This window comes from Mytilus trossulus, chromosome 2 (assembly GCF_036588685.1).
Source record: "Mytilus trossulus isolate FHL-02 chromosome 2, PNRI_Mtr1.1.1.hap1, whole genome shotgun sequence".
In the NCBI taxonomy this organism is placed as follows: domain Eukaryota; kingdom Metazoa; phylum Mollusca; class Bivalvia; order Mytilida; family Mytilidae; genus Mytilus; species Mytilus trossulus.
In genome coordinates, this window is record NC_086374.1 from 84,035,504 (window position 1) to 84,051,859 (window position 16,356).

Consider the following 16,356-nt stretch of genomic DNA (forward strand, 5'->3'; position numbering starts at 1 on the left):
TGTGTGACCAGGTAGCAAGAATTTTTCATCTCTGCGTTTATACTAACACGAATATTTGTTTGAAATGTATTAACTTGACGACAATTTCCATAAATAATGGACCTTCTTCACTTCATTCGTTAAATTGTATTTAATATATTTACTGTGTTTTGTTCCTTAAACGATTCATACTGGTTATCATTCAGCAGTTATTGCAAAATTCTTAGCAGGATTAAAGGTCACAAAGGACGATATCGTAGCCGAATGTTTGATTAGAGCTTAAATAAATATATTGGAAATATTGTCATAATATCGGTAAACTGCAGAATAAATGATATCAAACGAAATGTTAATGTCAAATTTTACACTAGACTCGAAACAAAAGATAGGGTTTCAATAAATGTTCGCCTCATTTAAAACTCATTAACTTCGTTTTTGTACTGTTGATGAATTTTCTAAATGTTTTATTTAATGAGATAATGAGAAAATGGACGATGCTTACAGATTTACCGTAGTGGCGATTAACTTCTTACATCTGCAGTAACGGTATGAGTTTTATAATGGTTGTGACAAACATATATGTAACACTTATTTTGTGTATCGTACTCCCGTCTGCTTTTATCAGCCTACGTAGACACTACATGTACGTAGTCACGGTATCGCGGTGTTGAGACGTCAGGGTACTTATCAGCAATGTCAAAATATGGATGAAGTTATCAGCGATGCTACAATATATGTGCCAAACAGAGCCTATTTTCATTAGGGCAATAAAGCGTAAAACTGTCGAGGATGGGGAATACGACATGGTACAATATACAGATTATCGAGATGTTGTCGTTTATATCTTAAAATCACAAAAATACCGAACTCCCAGGAAACTCAAAATGGAAAGTCCTTAATCCATTGTCAAAATCAAAAGCTCAAACACATCAAACGAATGGATAACTGTCATATTCCTGACTTGGTACAGGCATTTTCTTATGTAGAAAATGATAAAATAAACCTGGTTTTGTAGCTAGCTAAACATCTCAATGTCTGGCAGACGCATCAAATTCCATCATATTGACAACGATGTGTGAACAAAACAAACATACATAATAGGTAAAAATGTAAAAAATAGGAATACAACAATCATCATTGTGTTATAATCTAGATCACAAAAAAAAAGGTATCGGAAACGCACAAAAAAAAACATATAGAAAAAGCACACAAACAAAATTGAAAAACAAGATAACAAAAAATTACCATTGCACAATAACACAAATTGATATCACCAAAAATAGAATAAACAGTACACGTAATCTTCAAATAAACAAATAAAAGAATATTTTAACACGTTATTAAGATGAGTGTCAGTACCCTTAATCTATACTACAAGACCATCGTGTATTATTAGTGAAGTTAATACGGACTATCCATCAACAATGCTTGGTACCTTCCGATGAAATTTTTAGAAAAAAGGACGAGACGTTCTTTGACATATACTCCTGGTTTGTCAACTTTCTGCTCAGACAATGTTTTTTTTTCTTCTTTCAAAGTCTAAAAATGAGCAAATGGATAATGAACATTTCAATAGTTATATTACATGCTATAGGATTCATTCGTTCTACAATCCTTGAACTTAATTATATGTTTAAAGTTGTAAATTGATGTTTCATATTTTACGTATGTGATAACGACGATCAAAATTAAAGAACATTTTGGTGAAGTAGAATTTTGAATATATAAAATAGAAGATGTTGTATGGTCGACAATGAGACAACTTTTTACCGGATATATATACTAATGAGCAACACGTTTAAAACAACTTTATATATAGGTCATTGTAAGGCTTCAGCAATGAGTAAAACCAGACCACACAGTGAGCTATAAATGCCCCCGAAATAACAAAAATAAGATAATTCAAACGAGAAATTAAAGTAACTGGTTTATGAACAGAGCGAAAATCGAAAAACAAATCTACATATACCAATTAGGAGTGGAAAACATTTTGAAGAAAAAAATGCACTAGTTTTAGATTTAGCCAGACCTTATACTGCATATTGTATTATATTATACTATATATGATCCTCGATTCCAATATAACCGTTTAGATTTAGCCAACCTTATACTGCATATTGTATGTTATACTATATATGATCCTCGATCCCAATCTAGCTGTTTTGATTTACAATAAATCGATTGACAGTAGCAATTGGAAAACTAGATTTTAAACAGGGTTTTTTCCGAGTCCTCGCATAATCATTTCGTACATGAATTCAAAATAGTCCTGTTAATTTGTTTCTCATTGTTGAAGGACTTACGGTTGCCAATGATTACTTGTGTCTAGTTCATTCAAACTTTGGTTGACAGTTGTCTCATTGGCAATCATACAATATCTTCTTTAATCATACTGCGAAAGTTGACGTCATAGACACATATTTGGAACCTCAAATGTTCAGACATTGTAAAATCAGGGACAATTCAGACATAAGTTCCGTGATAAATAAAATATTCTCTTTTGCATTAACCTGATCTAAAACGTCGACCCTCTTCATGATGATAACGACATTACAATCCATTACAAATGAACTAATCAACATCTAAACTCCTGCAGTTCCTTCTCGTGTATTTTTTCTGTAAATTATGTATTCCCAAATGCAATCTTCTATTAATTTTAAAACAATTTTCTTATTTCTCAGTTGAAAACTCATTCAATTATGGTAGTGTCTAATGTTATACAGAACATTACCCATGGACGAAAAATCATTTGTAAGGTGATGTTTATATGGTAACTTATTCAGAATGAAAATTCATTTTCTTTTCGTTTGATGCGCCAGGATAATTCTAATTATAACTTAGTACATCTAACACTAAAGTACTCAAACACATATGGTAGGTCTTGATCTCGAGTTGAGGTTATAGCATTTCCTTAATGATAATGGCCACACTGTTATTCAAGATCTAGAACAGCAATAAAAGCTACATGTTCTTTGTTTTTTAAGCTCACCGGAACCCGAAGTGCCCCATGTGACCTTATGTCATCACTTAACGTATGTCGTCGTCTGTCGTCTTCTTTCGTCGTAGACTATTTAAAAAATGTTCAGCTTTGAAACTACCGGGGCAAATACCATCAAACTTTAACTAAATGTTCCTTAGGGTATCTAGTTTATAAATTGTATCCGAAGTTTTGATCCATCGACAAACATGGCTGCCATGGCTAAATATAGAACTTAGGGGTCACATGCAGTTTTTGACTTATATCTCAATAACTAAAGCTTTTAGAGCAAATCTGCCAAGATGTAAATTGTTCATTTGGTCAGCCATGAAATTTTCAGACGAATCGAACAACCCATTGTTGGGTTGCTGCCACTACATTGGTAATTTTAAGGACTTTTTTGTAGTGTTTTGTTATTATCTTGAATATTATTATAGATAGATATAAATTGTAAACAGCAACAATGTTCAGCAAAGTAAGATCTACACAAATGTTTGATATGACCAAAATGGTCAATTCACCCCTTAAGGAGTTATTGCCCTTTAAGGATAATTTAACACAAGTTGTTTCTTTTTTTACTTTAAAAATCTTTTCAAATTAATCTATTAGATTTTTGAATTTGTTTTCCCTTGTACGTCAAGAAACATAGACACTATGGCTAAAATGACACATATGGGTACAATGCATTTCTTTGCTTTTGAAGAAAATATGACAGATACAACGAATACTGAATGACATTTTTAAGCCACTCAATAGTATATTCTGAATTCTGAAAGCAAAAATAATCATTGGCGAAAGATTTAAGCAAAAATGTAACCGGTGAGCGATTCAGGCACTTGAGAGCCTCTTGTTTGTTATTAATAGGCGTTTATGGACTTTGTGTCTTGAATTAATACACAATATTCCCTTCGATTCGTAACTAAAAGATGGACATATAGTGTCTATAACGAGTGAGAAAAATACAACAAACTATGAATCAAAAGTAATTATTTGATGAAGTACGACATGTTTTGGTGCTCAACATCCTTCCCCTTTTCTCTTTTCAATAAGGGATATAATGGCGTGAGAGGAAAACATATATGGAAAAACAACGAAATATTTACTAATTTGATCGGAAACAACAAATGAAAATAAAATGATTGAAGTTTTTCCAGAATGCATCGTTAGAGAATCTAATGCATTTTTGGTATTTAAAAAAATCGTATCAAAAACATTGTGATAGGTTATCCAGCAACGATTAAAAGTAAAGACAATTAGCAGCGAGCACAATCTGAGGCGAACGAGCAGAGAGCTTATATTTGAAGTCGAGAGTATGATGGTTTTATAATATCTATATACTGAAAAATAATAATGTATTTATTGAATAATTCGAATGTTTCTTCGTGGAAGTTATCTGTACTTCTGCAGAGATTTGAATTATTCATCTTCTTGGTTTTCACATGCATAATCTTTGCGGTTGTCGCCCGTTTTTCTAGTTTATTTTCATTGTACTAGTATGTTTAAACGTTGAAAAGCTTTAATTAAAACAATTTCCATCGTTTGGTCCATGCGTAAGACATACCAATAAACAATCGAGATTAACACGATAGATTACTATTTTGCAAAAAATAAAAAAAAAGACGATGCGTAACAAATATAAGAGAGAGGAGGGGGAGGGGGACGAACAGCTTCTGTATTAAAAAAAAGTTACGGGACTAGTTATAAGCAATGTTAAAGTCCCCCCTTTTCCCAGCTGAACCAAAAATACAATTTTCGAATACATTTTTCATGTTTATTAGCTGTTTAACAACTTTAAGTCGAAATCCAATCAATATTCTTTTTAAAGACAATATCTTCGTATTGATACGCTCCCTCAAATTGGTAAGTTCGTTGTCGGTAATATGTTTATAAATGCGACTTTGCGTACTTGTTTGTGAGCAGTTCGGTAGCTTTTTCTGTATTACTGGTTTGATCTAAACGACTATACTTGATTTCTAACATTGTTCAGTTGAAGCGGAAATACAACATTATTATTAATAAGTTGATAACTTCTCATCTTTAACAAATTGAAGTCGCTCTGAATTATTTTTTTAAGTGAAAAATAGATAAATAAAAACTAATTAAAACTCTGCTAGTATTATGCTTCCTGTTAATGAATATGGATATTAAAACTATAATTTCAAAACATTCGTAGAACTACTCTAACAGTAAGTTTTGGGATATTTTTTTCCTTTCTGTTTATTTCATATAAAAATGTTTGAACTCATTGCCATGTAAATGACTCCTCTTTCCCCTCTCATTACACGATATCATGAATTCAATATTGTATAATAATAATAATAATTGAAATAATAATAATAGAAAATTATAATAATAATTAAAATAATAAAAATTAAAAAAAATCAAGAATAATAATAATAATAATGTTGATGCTACATGTATTAATAATATTCATGATTTATTTAAAAAAAAGTATAATAATAACGATAATAAAAATAATCATGATTCATTTATCAGGATTTAAAAAAAAAAGCATTATGCAGTTTACTCTTTTACAACAAATAAAACGATACTTATTTTGCTTGAGAGCATCGCTATACATTAAAATGTTTTTCGTTTTCTTTAATTTTGACTTTGATAAATAATATAATACCAATTGTATAATTGATCAAGAGACAGATAAAATATTGGTAACGAAATAATTATTAAAATGTACATTTTTTATAACTTTCTTTTACCAGCATCTGTCACCTTTTCGTTAAAATCATTAAAATCTCATTTTCTTTGTTTCTGAAGAATTAAAAACCGTTAATTTCAAACGGCTCATATAATTAACCTTTTAATATTAATGCACTTCCATTATTAGATGTTTCATCAATTCTGAAAAGAAGCCCGTTATTGATTTGGAGAATAGTCACGCCTCTGTGTTGACATCATTGGTTGATGCTCAATTTGTAACCAATGACAAATGCCCGCTGTGTGAACATTTTTTCACAAATAAACAAGTACACGGGACATTGATATTATTGAAAAATAATTTGATGTCGTTATAATCACGCAGCAAACCTTGATACCTGTGGTATTTTTACTCTAGTAATCCTTATTGCTAGTACATTGAGTTGATCATTCGAAAGTGTGATAAATTTTCAATTTGGTACATTTTTGAAAATTCAAAATGAGTAAAGGTGAAGAAAAAGAGGACTTCCGAGTTAGTGTTACTGAAGATAGCGAGGACAGTTTGCATTCTTCGTGTGAGGACAGATTAAAACCAGAAACTGAACATGAAAGTTCTGATTCAGAAAAATCACCATCACCAGAGCCTCCGAAACAAAACAGAGCTAAATGTTCATTTTTTATCACAGACATTCTTGCCGAAACACACTCGCGAGTGCCGCCGGACAATGCCGAAAGTAACAGAGACTCTATTATTTATCAAAGACATTTTTTACCTAAAAGATGTGAAGAAAGACAGCTAGTTTCACACCATACAGACTTATATTCAAAACACAGAGATGACAGTGGTAATTATATTATATCTAAGCCAATACAAACTTGAGGTTTTTGTTTTTTGGGGTGTGGGATATTAGACTGTATAAGGGGAAGGTATAAAAAGTATTTTGTTCAAGGATGTGAACTCATTTTTTATATTTTTACGTTTACTTTAGGAATAAAGTATGTTTGCGATATATATACTATATTGATGCATCCTTTAATCCAACTGTATCATAAGTTTAAACAATAATTAAACAATAGAAGTTTAAATAATATCTAAACTTGCCATTAATTTTGAGTTGTGCATGTATAAATATATAAAACCGAATGAGCAATTTACTCAAAATATATTTTGTTAACCCTTGTATATTGCGCAAAGTACGCAAATGCCAACATTATCTGTATTACACAAGAAATTTTAAACATTTGATATATTTGCATATTCAAAAACAAAAGTAAAATGTAATTTGTTGCAATTTTTTTTCTTTAAATACTTTCTTACAAACATCTAGTTTTAAATGCCTAATGTAAAATGGAAATAGAAAAAGAGATATATACATATTATATTTTACTTCTATAAGATGGTAAATTAATGAATAATCAAAAAACCAAACAAATAAATGAATTATAATAAATAAATAGAAAGAAAAAAAAAATATATATAAATGAATAGATAAATAAAATAAAAATGAATAATTAAATATATTGTACATAAATACAAAGATATATAAATAAATTAATAAATAAATTTACAAAAAAAGGTTTACAAATACATAAATATAGAAATAAATAAATGAATGTTTTAATTATACAACTGAATGATTATTATTATTAATTTATTTCTTTTACAAGCCAGTTGAATTACTTCACCTATTTTTATCCACACGAGTATACAACGGTGAATTTGTATTTCATTTGTAGTTCTCTTTTTTCCTTGTTTTATTTTATCCCTTCTGGTAAAGAATGTTTCTTAAAAATCCTATATCACGATTTCATTTCTTATAAAAAATATGAATAATGTTTTGGAAAACTGCCTGAACACATATAATGAAGGGATGATTGTGTACGCTAATAAAACTATGCCATAATAGATATAGGAAGATATGGTATAAGTGCCAATGAGACAATTCTCTATTCAAGTCACAATTTATAAAAAATAAACCATTATAGGTCAAGGTACGGTCCCCAACCTGGAGCTTTGGCTCGGCATAAATAAATGTGCATTATTCTCTATATTATTATGTATTTTTGTTACTATTATTCTACGTTGGTTTGTTGTTCATGTCGTTCGTTGCAGTATCTCTTGACCATAACAGCCAATGTCATATTATTCTTATTATACGTTGGCATATATCATCCCCTACATTTGATTAATTCGAATGATGTAGGCATAATGGTATACATGTATATAAACAATTGCTCTCTGAGATCTCTCTCTCTATCGTTCTGCAAATTTATTTCGTTCTGCAAATTTATTTTTAATTTCTTAAGTCATAGTGTTGCCCAACTCTTCTAGAACCGGACAAACTAACTTAAATAAATAAAAAAAAAATATGGTATGATTGCCAATGAGACAACTCTCAATATTAGACCAAATTACACAGAAATTAACAGCTATAGGTCACCGTACGGCCTTCGACAACGAAAAAGTTATAGTCTATCCATGATTATCTGCAACTAACTCACTCAACACAGAATATCATACCCAATAAAACGCTTTTTGAAACATTGACTGTCTTTAATATACGACTTAATATAAAAAAGAAGATGTGGTATGATTTCGAGTAAGATAACTCCCATCAGAGTCTGCTAAATGGCGTGGATGTAAGCAGCTATAGATCACTGTATGACCTTCAAGGGCATATGATTTTTTTATTATAATACTGGTACTAGTATACTATATGAGGAAATAATTAATGTTTACATGTGTCAATAATTTCGTTTAGTTTGAAGGGCATTACCCTGTTAGTATAGGGTTTTTCCAAAAACCAATACAAAGTTGATAGAAAAAAATTATAAAACAAGATGTGCAATATTATTATAAAATATGTTATTGACTAGGCTATTTGTATAACACATGGTGTGGCTGTATATTATAAGTCAACCAGAATATTCCTTTAATGTTTTTATTGTAAAAGTGGGATTACATTTATAAAAAATGTCGATCTATAGACATGCACTAAGTGGACTGCTGATGATTGTATAGTGGTTTAATCAAATCATTTCTACATTCTCTCTCTCATTCATAAGAAAAGAATTCTTTCAGGTCCAACCGATGTTTTCTAAAATTGTAATAATGCGATGAATTGGTGAATTTTCAAGGCAAATAGCTAAATTATTTACCAATAGGAAATATGCGTTAAATGATCAAATGGAAAAAAATAGAATTTGTCTTCGCTTGAATGACTTAACAACAGCTTAATCAAACCGATGAATATAAATATTTTATTCTAGAATTGAAGAAAAACAGACATTGCTACAAAATAATAATTGAAATATCTTTTACAACAACAACAAATTAACCTTCTGTGTATTTCTATTGAACATACCCTCACCTGGCGAGTATCAAATGAAAAAAGGACTTATTCCCAAACTTAATTGTCGTTTTCTATGGTTCATTAACTTCCGAATGGTCAGCGTATGGTTCTATAGTTGGTCTCTATCTCTCTCATGCATCTCCGGCCTCGGGACAAATGCATTGCAGTTCAAAGTCCATTAAAAGTTATTTTTCACCTGAAATCTGTAAAAGTCATAATAAAGATGTCAGATATTTTATAAAATGTCAAAGACATTGATGAACGTGTGTCTTATTTTTACAGTCTTTTAACGTCTTGTCTCCGCTTAAACGATTCTTCTTATTAAAGGTTGCTGGTACTTTCTACGGAAAAATAAGAATATTGGCAAACATTGTTATGAGGTTTTTGTTTTGTTTTGCTTTTTATTATTTCTTTATATTTTTCGGTTCCTATCTCTTTTTTACTGTCTGCGCATGTTTTTAATGTTCCTTATGTCTTGTCTCGACTGTTAAGTTTTGATTGTCAACTTCGGGTATCTGCCGCATATTTTTTTTTTTAATCTAAAATGATGATCATTGTTTCACATTAAACATGAATAATGTTCAGCACAATATTATAATATTTAAGTTCAGCATTTCTAAAACGGTATCTTCCTTATTACAGATACAGATGACAAAATGGACTGTGATTTTGAAAATTCTACAATGTGCTCCAAACAACACAGGAAACCTCGTAAAGCGAGAACTGCATTCACAGACCATCAATTAAACAGTTTAGAAAAACACTTTGAAACACAGAAATACTTGAGCGTTCAAGATAGAATGGAATTGGCATCAAAACTAAATCTTACAGACACACAAGTCAAGACATGGTATCAAAACAGAAGGTAAATATCTATAATGAAGCAAATTGAGACTTTGAAATACCAATATTTATATGGCTAAAGTAACACTCAGAATGGGTTTGATACCGGGAAAACCCATATAAAATTTTGATATCTTGATTTCAAAATATAAATAGATTTCACAAAGGCACGGGAATTCGCGCTACATTGAAGACCCGTTGGTGGCCTTCGGCTTTGACACATTCCCCATTTCCTTTCTCAATTTTACATGTATTTCGTGTTATTGATGTAAAAACTACAGATAATTGTTGTTTCCAAATTTACCCATGGATTATAAAAAAAAAGATTAATCAAGCAATCTCTCGAGCTGCGTACATACACATAACCAGCATAGATAAGCATGATGAGACATACATGCATGAAAATAAAGTCAAACAGTACAATATAAAGCTGGATGTACAACACGATAAAAAAAAACTGTCTTAATTTATTGCCGCGTCCGAAGCGCTTAATTAGACTTGTCTTCATCAGAATCGCTCAAAACCGAGTATCTGAGAGCAAGGCCTAGCCTTGAAGGCATAAAAATTTGCTCAGTGCTCGGAGCACAAAAATCATGCTCGAAACATGAAATCCAGCAATTTGATTGGTTGATTTTCGAGTCTGAGTACAAAAATCATGCTCGAAAGTTTTATGACCGTGAGGCTAGATTATGTGATTTTTATTTATTTGACTGATTCATACATGAATTAATGTTTGATTTCATGACAAATAACTGATGACGTTTTGATATTTTGATGAGCAAGAAATACAAATCATTTGTAACACGACCATTTTCCTTCTACGAAGCCGCGGTATTTAAAACTGGAAATTTTCCGGTTGAGTATAAAATTACTCAAATCTTAAATGGCTTGAACATTATCTTAGGACAAGAGGAAATTGCATTAATGAATACTGATTAACAAAGCGAATCAATTGTTTCAAGTTTTTACTTGATTTCGTCTCTAACCGGAATCTAGCAAATTGTTGAGACAACATCCTATTATTTGGCAAATTAAGATGATGTTTGTAAATTTGTGTAATTCCATGGAGACACATGACATTCTCTGAATTCCCACAGCAAATGCGCGACAAATGCTTCACAAATTACCATCGTTAAATGGCAAATTTCCTGACATGTTAAATGTGATTACAAGTGATACTGTTGTTTTGTCACTGATCGTTTAATATAACAAAGTAAATGGCTTTATAAATTTTATGGAATGATCTAATTAACCCCAGTGGAATCGTCTTTTAATATTGTCATCAAAAATTTAAATCAAAGAGTAAAATTATTAAGTTGATCGTCTTTCAAGATTAAACGTGAGAAATTGGTTATAGTCTGATTATATTGTTCAGATAAAGAAAAACATTGTAAAAAAAGGGGGACTCAAAAGTTTGTGTAACAATCGCGTGCAAAATACGTTAGTAAAAAACTAACGTAAAATTTATTTAAGGACAGTTTATTCAAATTATGCTGCATTATGTCCACGATATTAATATTGGAATGTGAAAAATCGTAGCTTTCTTAAATATAAGAAAATGTTCCAACCGAACGAAAAGGGTGCGGTCAATTTGTTTTTTTTCTAAATAAATTATATTTATAAATTTAGATAAAACATTGTTTGATTTCCTTAAAAGTAAACTTACCTAAAATATTTGAATTGTTATTTTTCAGAACAAAATGGAAAAGGCAAACAGCTGTCGGTTTAGAACTTTTAGCGGAAGCTGGTAATTTATCTGCCTTCAACCGGATGTTTCAAGGAGGGCCTTATTGGTCGTCATTTAACCAACACGCTGCAAGGTTAATGACTGGGCTTGATGCTTACTACCTTCGACCGGAAGTGCCGTCTTTTCCTAGTCGTCCCCTATCTATGCCACGAATGTATCCTCCATCATCAAGTTAGAAGAATGAAATACCGAACTTGCTTTCTACGTTCTAATTCAAAGGATTACAAAAGTCAAAATGTTACCGAAAATGACATGACAAAGATCTCGATTCATGACAAAATATCGAAATCTGTGATAGTTCAGAAACATTCAAGATATCTATTTGAAAAGATTATATAAACAATGATTTATTTCGCCAAGTTATTTGTATCAAAATGTTGTACTGTTTTAATAATAAAAATAATAATATAAGTTAAGGTATACCTTTGAAAGCTTTATTATTATTATATTATACTGATACATGCAATACTCCTCTACACAGATCACAGCACATGCTATAGAAAACTTGATAACATGTACGGAAATACTGACAAAGGTATGCAATAAAAAGCAAAGGGACATTCAAACTCAGATGGCGAAAATAAATTGATATTCAAATTCTATGTTAAAATAAAAAACCGCCAAAAAGACAATCAACAGTATACAAAACACAACATAAAAAACTAAAGACAAATATACACAAATCGTGATTGTATTGCAGAGGAAATAATCCAACAAACAAATTTTGGTTTTTAAGGCATTTCTAATGAACAGTATAATTATGTTTTTTTCATCTAAATTTGTCCCCCCCCCCTGAATTATTTTTCTTGAAATCAATGAATTTTCCTTTGCAGCACCCATGCATATTTTAAATTTTACACTGCTGCTTGAACAATCCCTATTGTCGTCGTCGCCTGAGTTAAGTAACAAAGTGCAAATTGCACTTTGCCATTTTTTTTCCAAACACTCCTTTTCACAATGAAAGGCTCATCCAGGAGTGGAAAATAAGGTATACTTCAATTTTACTTATAAATGGCTGTTATTATAGCCAGTTAAAATTGCACTTTGGAACAATAAAATCGACATAGATAAAATTGGAAATGGAAATGGGGAATGCGTCAAAAAGACAACCACTGGACCAAAGAGCAGAAAAGAGCTGATGGCCACCATTGGTCTTTAATACCAGGATTAGAATTGTTTTAGGTAACAATTTTGTATGCAAGACATACGTATCGTTATTAAAGGACAAATAAGTGACGCTTTAATAAATATTAGATCAATGTCAGAAATTATTACTTTTTAGTTTTTCGACACAAAACAATTGCAGTTTCTTAGCCTCGATTCTATAGGTGGGTATTATGGTAAAATAGTATATGGACAATGATGCACAATGAGAAATCATTGTTAAAAATGCGACAGGGTTATAATCGCAATTCTATAAACTCTCATATTCACCATTTTCAACATAAAAAAATGCCTGTATCAAGTCAGGAATATGACAATTGTTATCCATTCGTTTGATGGGTTTGAGCTTTGATTTTGCCATTTGATTAGTGACTTCCCGTTTGGAATTTTCCTCTGAGTTCAATATTTTTTATGATTTAACGTTGTTTTGGACATTTTTTATATGAATTAAACATTATTTTTCTCACTATCGCAAAAATTAAAATTTTGGTTTAAAATGAAAATATCATAACAACTGCATGCAACATAATTTCTGAATTAACAGTATATGTTCGGCATACTATTGTTTCAAACTAAAAGACTAATATAATTAATATAATTATAGTTAATTCTAAATACTATAGAAGAGATGTAAACAAGATATGTTTGAGTGCCAATGAGACTACTCTCAATCCAAATCACAATTAGTAAAATTAAACAATTATTGGTCCAATCCAAATCACAATTAGTAAAAGTACACATTTATTGGTCAAAGTACATTTTTCAACACGGAGTCTTGTCCCACACCGAACAGCAAACTATAAAGGACCCTAAAATGTCTAGTATAAAACCATTCAAACAGATAAATCAACGGTCTAATCTGTATGATAAACCACACAAACAAACGACAACCATTGAAAATCAGATTCCTTATAGGACATGTGCAAAAACATACAGAACATGTGTTACTCTAGATCTTGATTTCTTAGTTGATATTATTGTGTAGAGCTTACGATTTCTATCACGTTTCCTCATATTTAAGGGTTGCTTTTCACAAGGAAGCTATTGAAAATAGTTGAGTTCCTCTTCTCCAAAGTTTTACCGATGCCATAACTATTTGGGGTACCGTTACAGAAATATCCGTCGTACAGACATTGCAGTTATTTGTAGTCAATTTGTTTTTCATCGTTCATGGATTCTCACTAAATGCGACTTATTGTTACATTTACACCTGCAATTAGCCAATCTATAGTAAAAATTACATTGAATACAAAGAAGTCAAGATAGCTCTGACGTTCTTGCTCGCATACATTTTTACGACCTTCAAATTTCTAACGATTTGTGCATGCATGACGTAAAAGCATACAGTGACTGCATCTAAATTAACATAATCTTTCTGTAATTATTGATAAACACGGAAACATAGTAGTTAATTATGATGGTTTGCTTTTATATATAATTTCTATTTTTCTATAATTTAGCCTTTAAATTGAAATTATTCATATTCGTCTGTGATTAGAAAAATCACTTTTACTTTCTGTAACAAATTGATTATTTTTCTGAATGATATTTACAAAGCTAAATTTAATTGTTGGTTCTCAACATGAAATATTTTTCTATTAAATTATTTAACGAGTCTGAATGATGGCATTTACAATTATTTCATTGCAATATTTTCGATACATTCTATATCTGTTACAAATAAAAAAAAACACACATAAAGGATATAAAAGCTGCGATAATATAACATAAATGGATTAAATTACTGAATCAGATGTGCATTTTTACAAGACTAGCATTTTGACAAGAAATGTTCCTTAAGCGATGCTTAAGGCCAAAATATTCAAAAATCCAAAATTTAATACAAACAATGGAAGCCTAAAAAGAACACAAAAGCTTTGAACAAAAATATGTATAAAAAAAAAAACTAAAAGAAAATTGGAAAAGTAGAAAGTCTAAACATCACGACAAAAGCAAACATTATATCCGGGTGAGGGAATTTCTCGTTACATTGAAGACATGTTGGTGACCTTCTGCTGTTTTCTTTTCTATGGTCGGGTTGTTGTCTCTTTGACACATTTCCCATTTCCATTCACAATTTTATTAGACTATATCAACCCAATGATACGATATATCAACAATCGTCGTACGTAACGGTTTAGAAAAGGCTAGATCAAAATGATGTGCTTAATTGACTTTGCGATGCTACAACCCCAACAGGTTATTGCACATGTCTTTGAAAATACAGACGTTACAAAAATGACCATGAACATATTTGTATGCTAAGGAGAACTTTATTTCCCTGCTTTAAAAGAAACGTAAACGGTTACCCTACATATAATCTATGGGTTCAATTTTAATTACCTATTAATGATTTGAATCCAGGTAGATATATCTCACCTGTATCAAACTATTTAATTATGTTTAAACATGCACTATATGCACTATATGCATCGGCATGTGGAACCTAAGTGGATGGTAAATTAGTGCATATTTTTATCTTATTTTATCTAAAATATATTTAGGTTTAATTTTTTCTAATCAAGAATGAAAAGAACCCACATGTTTAAATACATAAAGCTGTAGGTGTGAAATATTGTCGGAAGACAATTAAATAACGTTTATACTTTGAATGAAGTCTTTACTGGCAGAAGAATTGTCTTATGATCAAATTTGCCTGGTTGAATGTTGGTCTTTTTATGTTTATCAAATATCTTCTTGAATATTTCAACTGTCAGTATTCAAAACTAATGATTGTCTAACTGTAGAATTATGCAGTAGTCGATACACGTTATGTACAAACTGTAAAAAAAACTGTTCCGATATATATAGAAAAATAAAAATTTGTCCTTCCTGATTTTTTTTTACTTCTGTGCAATATCACATATTCTTTCTTTTCAAACATAGTTCTGTATATTCGCTGTTTAAAAGATTGCAAAAGTTCTAATATGCTATTTCCAATTCAAATCTATGAAATGAGAAGCTAGTATGTCACAACACAACAACTTCCAATATTAACGAATCAAAATATACAAAACCATCATCCTAAACAACATAGACTCAAACCTAGTTTTGCGTTTGTAAAAAAACAAACTAAACAAAACCAAATTGACTAAATTTGGTCCTGTTCTTCTGTGTCGACAAGTTTTAACACCTGTTCTCAACTGTCAGAATAACCCTGTTATAAATAATTAAAAAAAAAAGGCAGCAGTAATATACCGCTGTCCAATAGTCATACATCGATTAAGCGGGAAAAAAATCCGGGTCACAAACCAAAACCAAGAGAAACACATTAATCATAAGAGGAAACAACAAAAACACCAAACTGCACAAACTGCAAAAAAAAAACGAACGACTACATTCAAACAGACTATTAATATTTGATAACAACTGTTAAATTCATAACCTGACATTTGAAGAAAACATTGTGGGTTATTAGAACTGTTCTACCATATAAAGCTGTTAAACATATACCTGCCAGAAAATGAAAATATGTTCTATTAAGACTGCTCTAACACAGTTTTCAGGTTAAAACTGATTCCAACTTTAGCTTTTTGTTGAAAAGACAAATATATATGGCACGTGTTTAATCTTCGATTTGAATTCAATACGATAAACATTACACTTTATTGAACCTATGAAAGTCATTACAATGTATG

At 30.6% G+C, this 16,356-nt stretch overlaps 1 protein-coding gene across 1 annotated transcript; it reads left to right on the top strand.

Moving 5' to 3' along the window:
- The first annotated feature begins 6,004 nt into the window (after positions 1-6,004).
- On the top strand, positions 6,005-11,899 carry LOC134705461 (barH-like 2 homeobox protein). The gene is made up of 3 exons (XM_063564185.1): positions 6,005-6,456; positions 9,607-9,829; positions 11,502-11,899. The coding sequence occupies exons 1-3, from the start codon at positions 6,111-6,113 to the stop codon at positions 11,728-11,730; spliced, it is 798 nt and encodes a 265-aa protein (XP_063420255.1). The 5' UTR covers positions 6,005-6,110; the 3' UTR covers positions 11,731-11,899.
- The last annotated feature ends 4,457 nt before the right edge of the window (positions 11,900-16,356 follow it).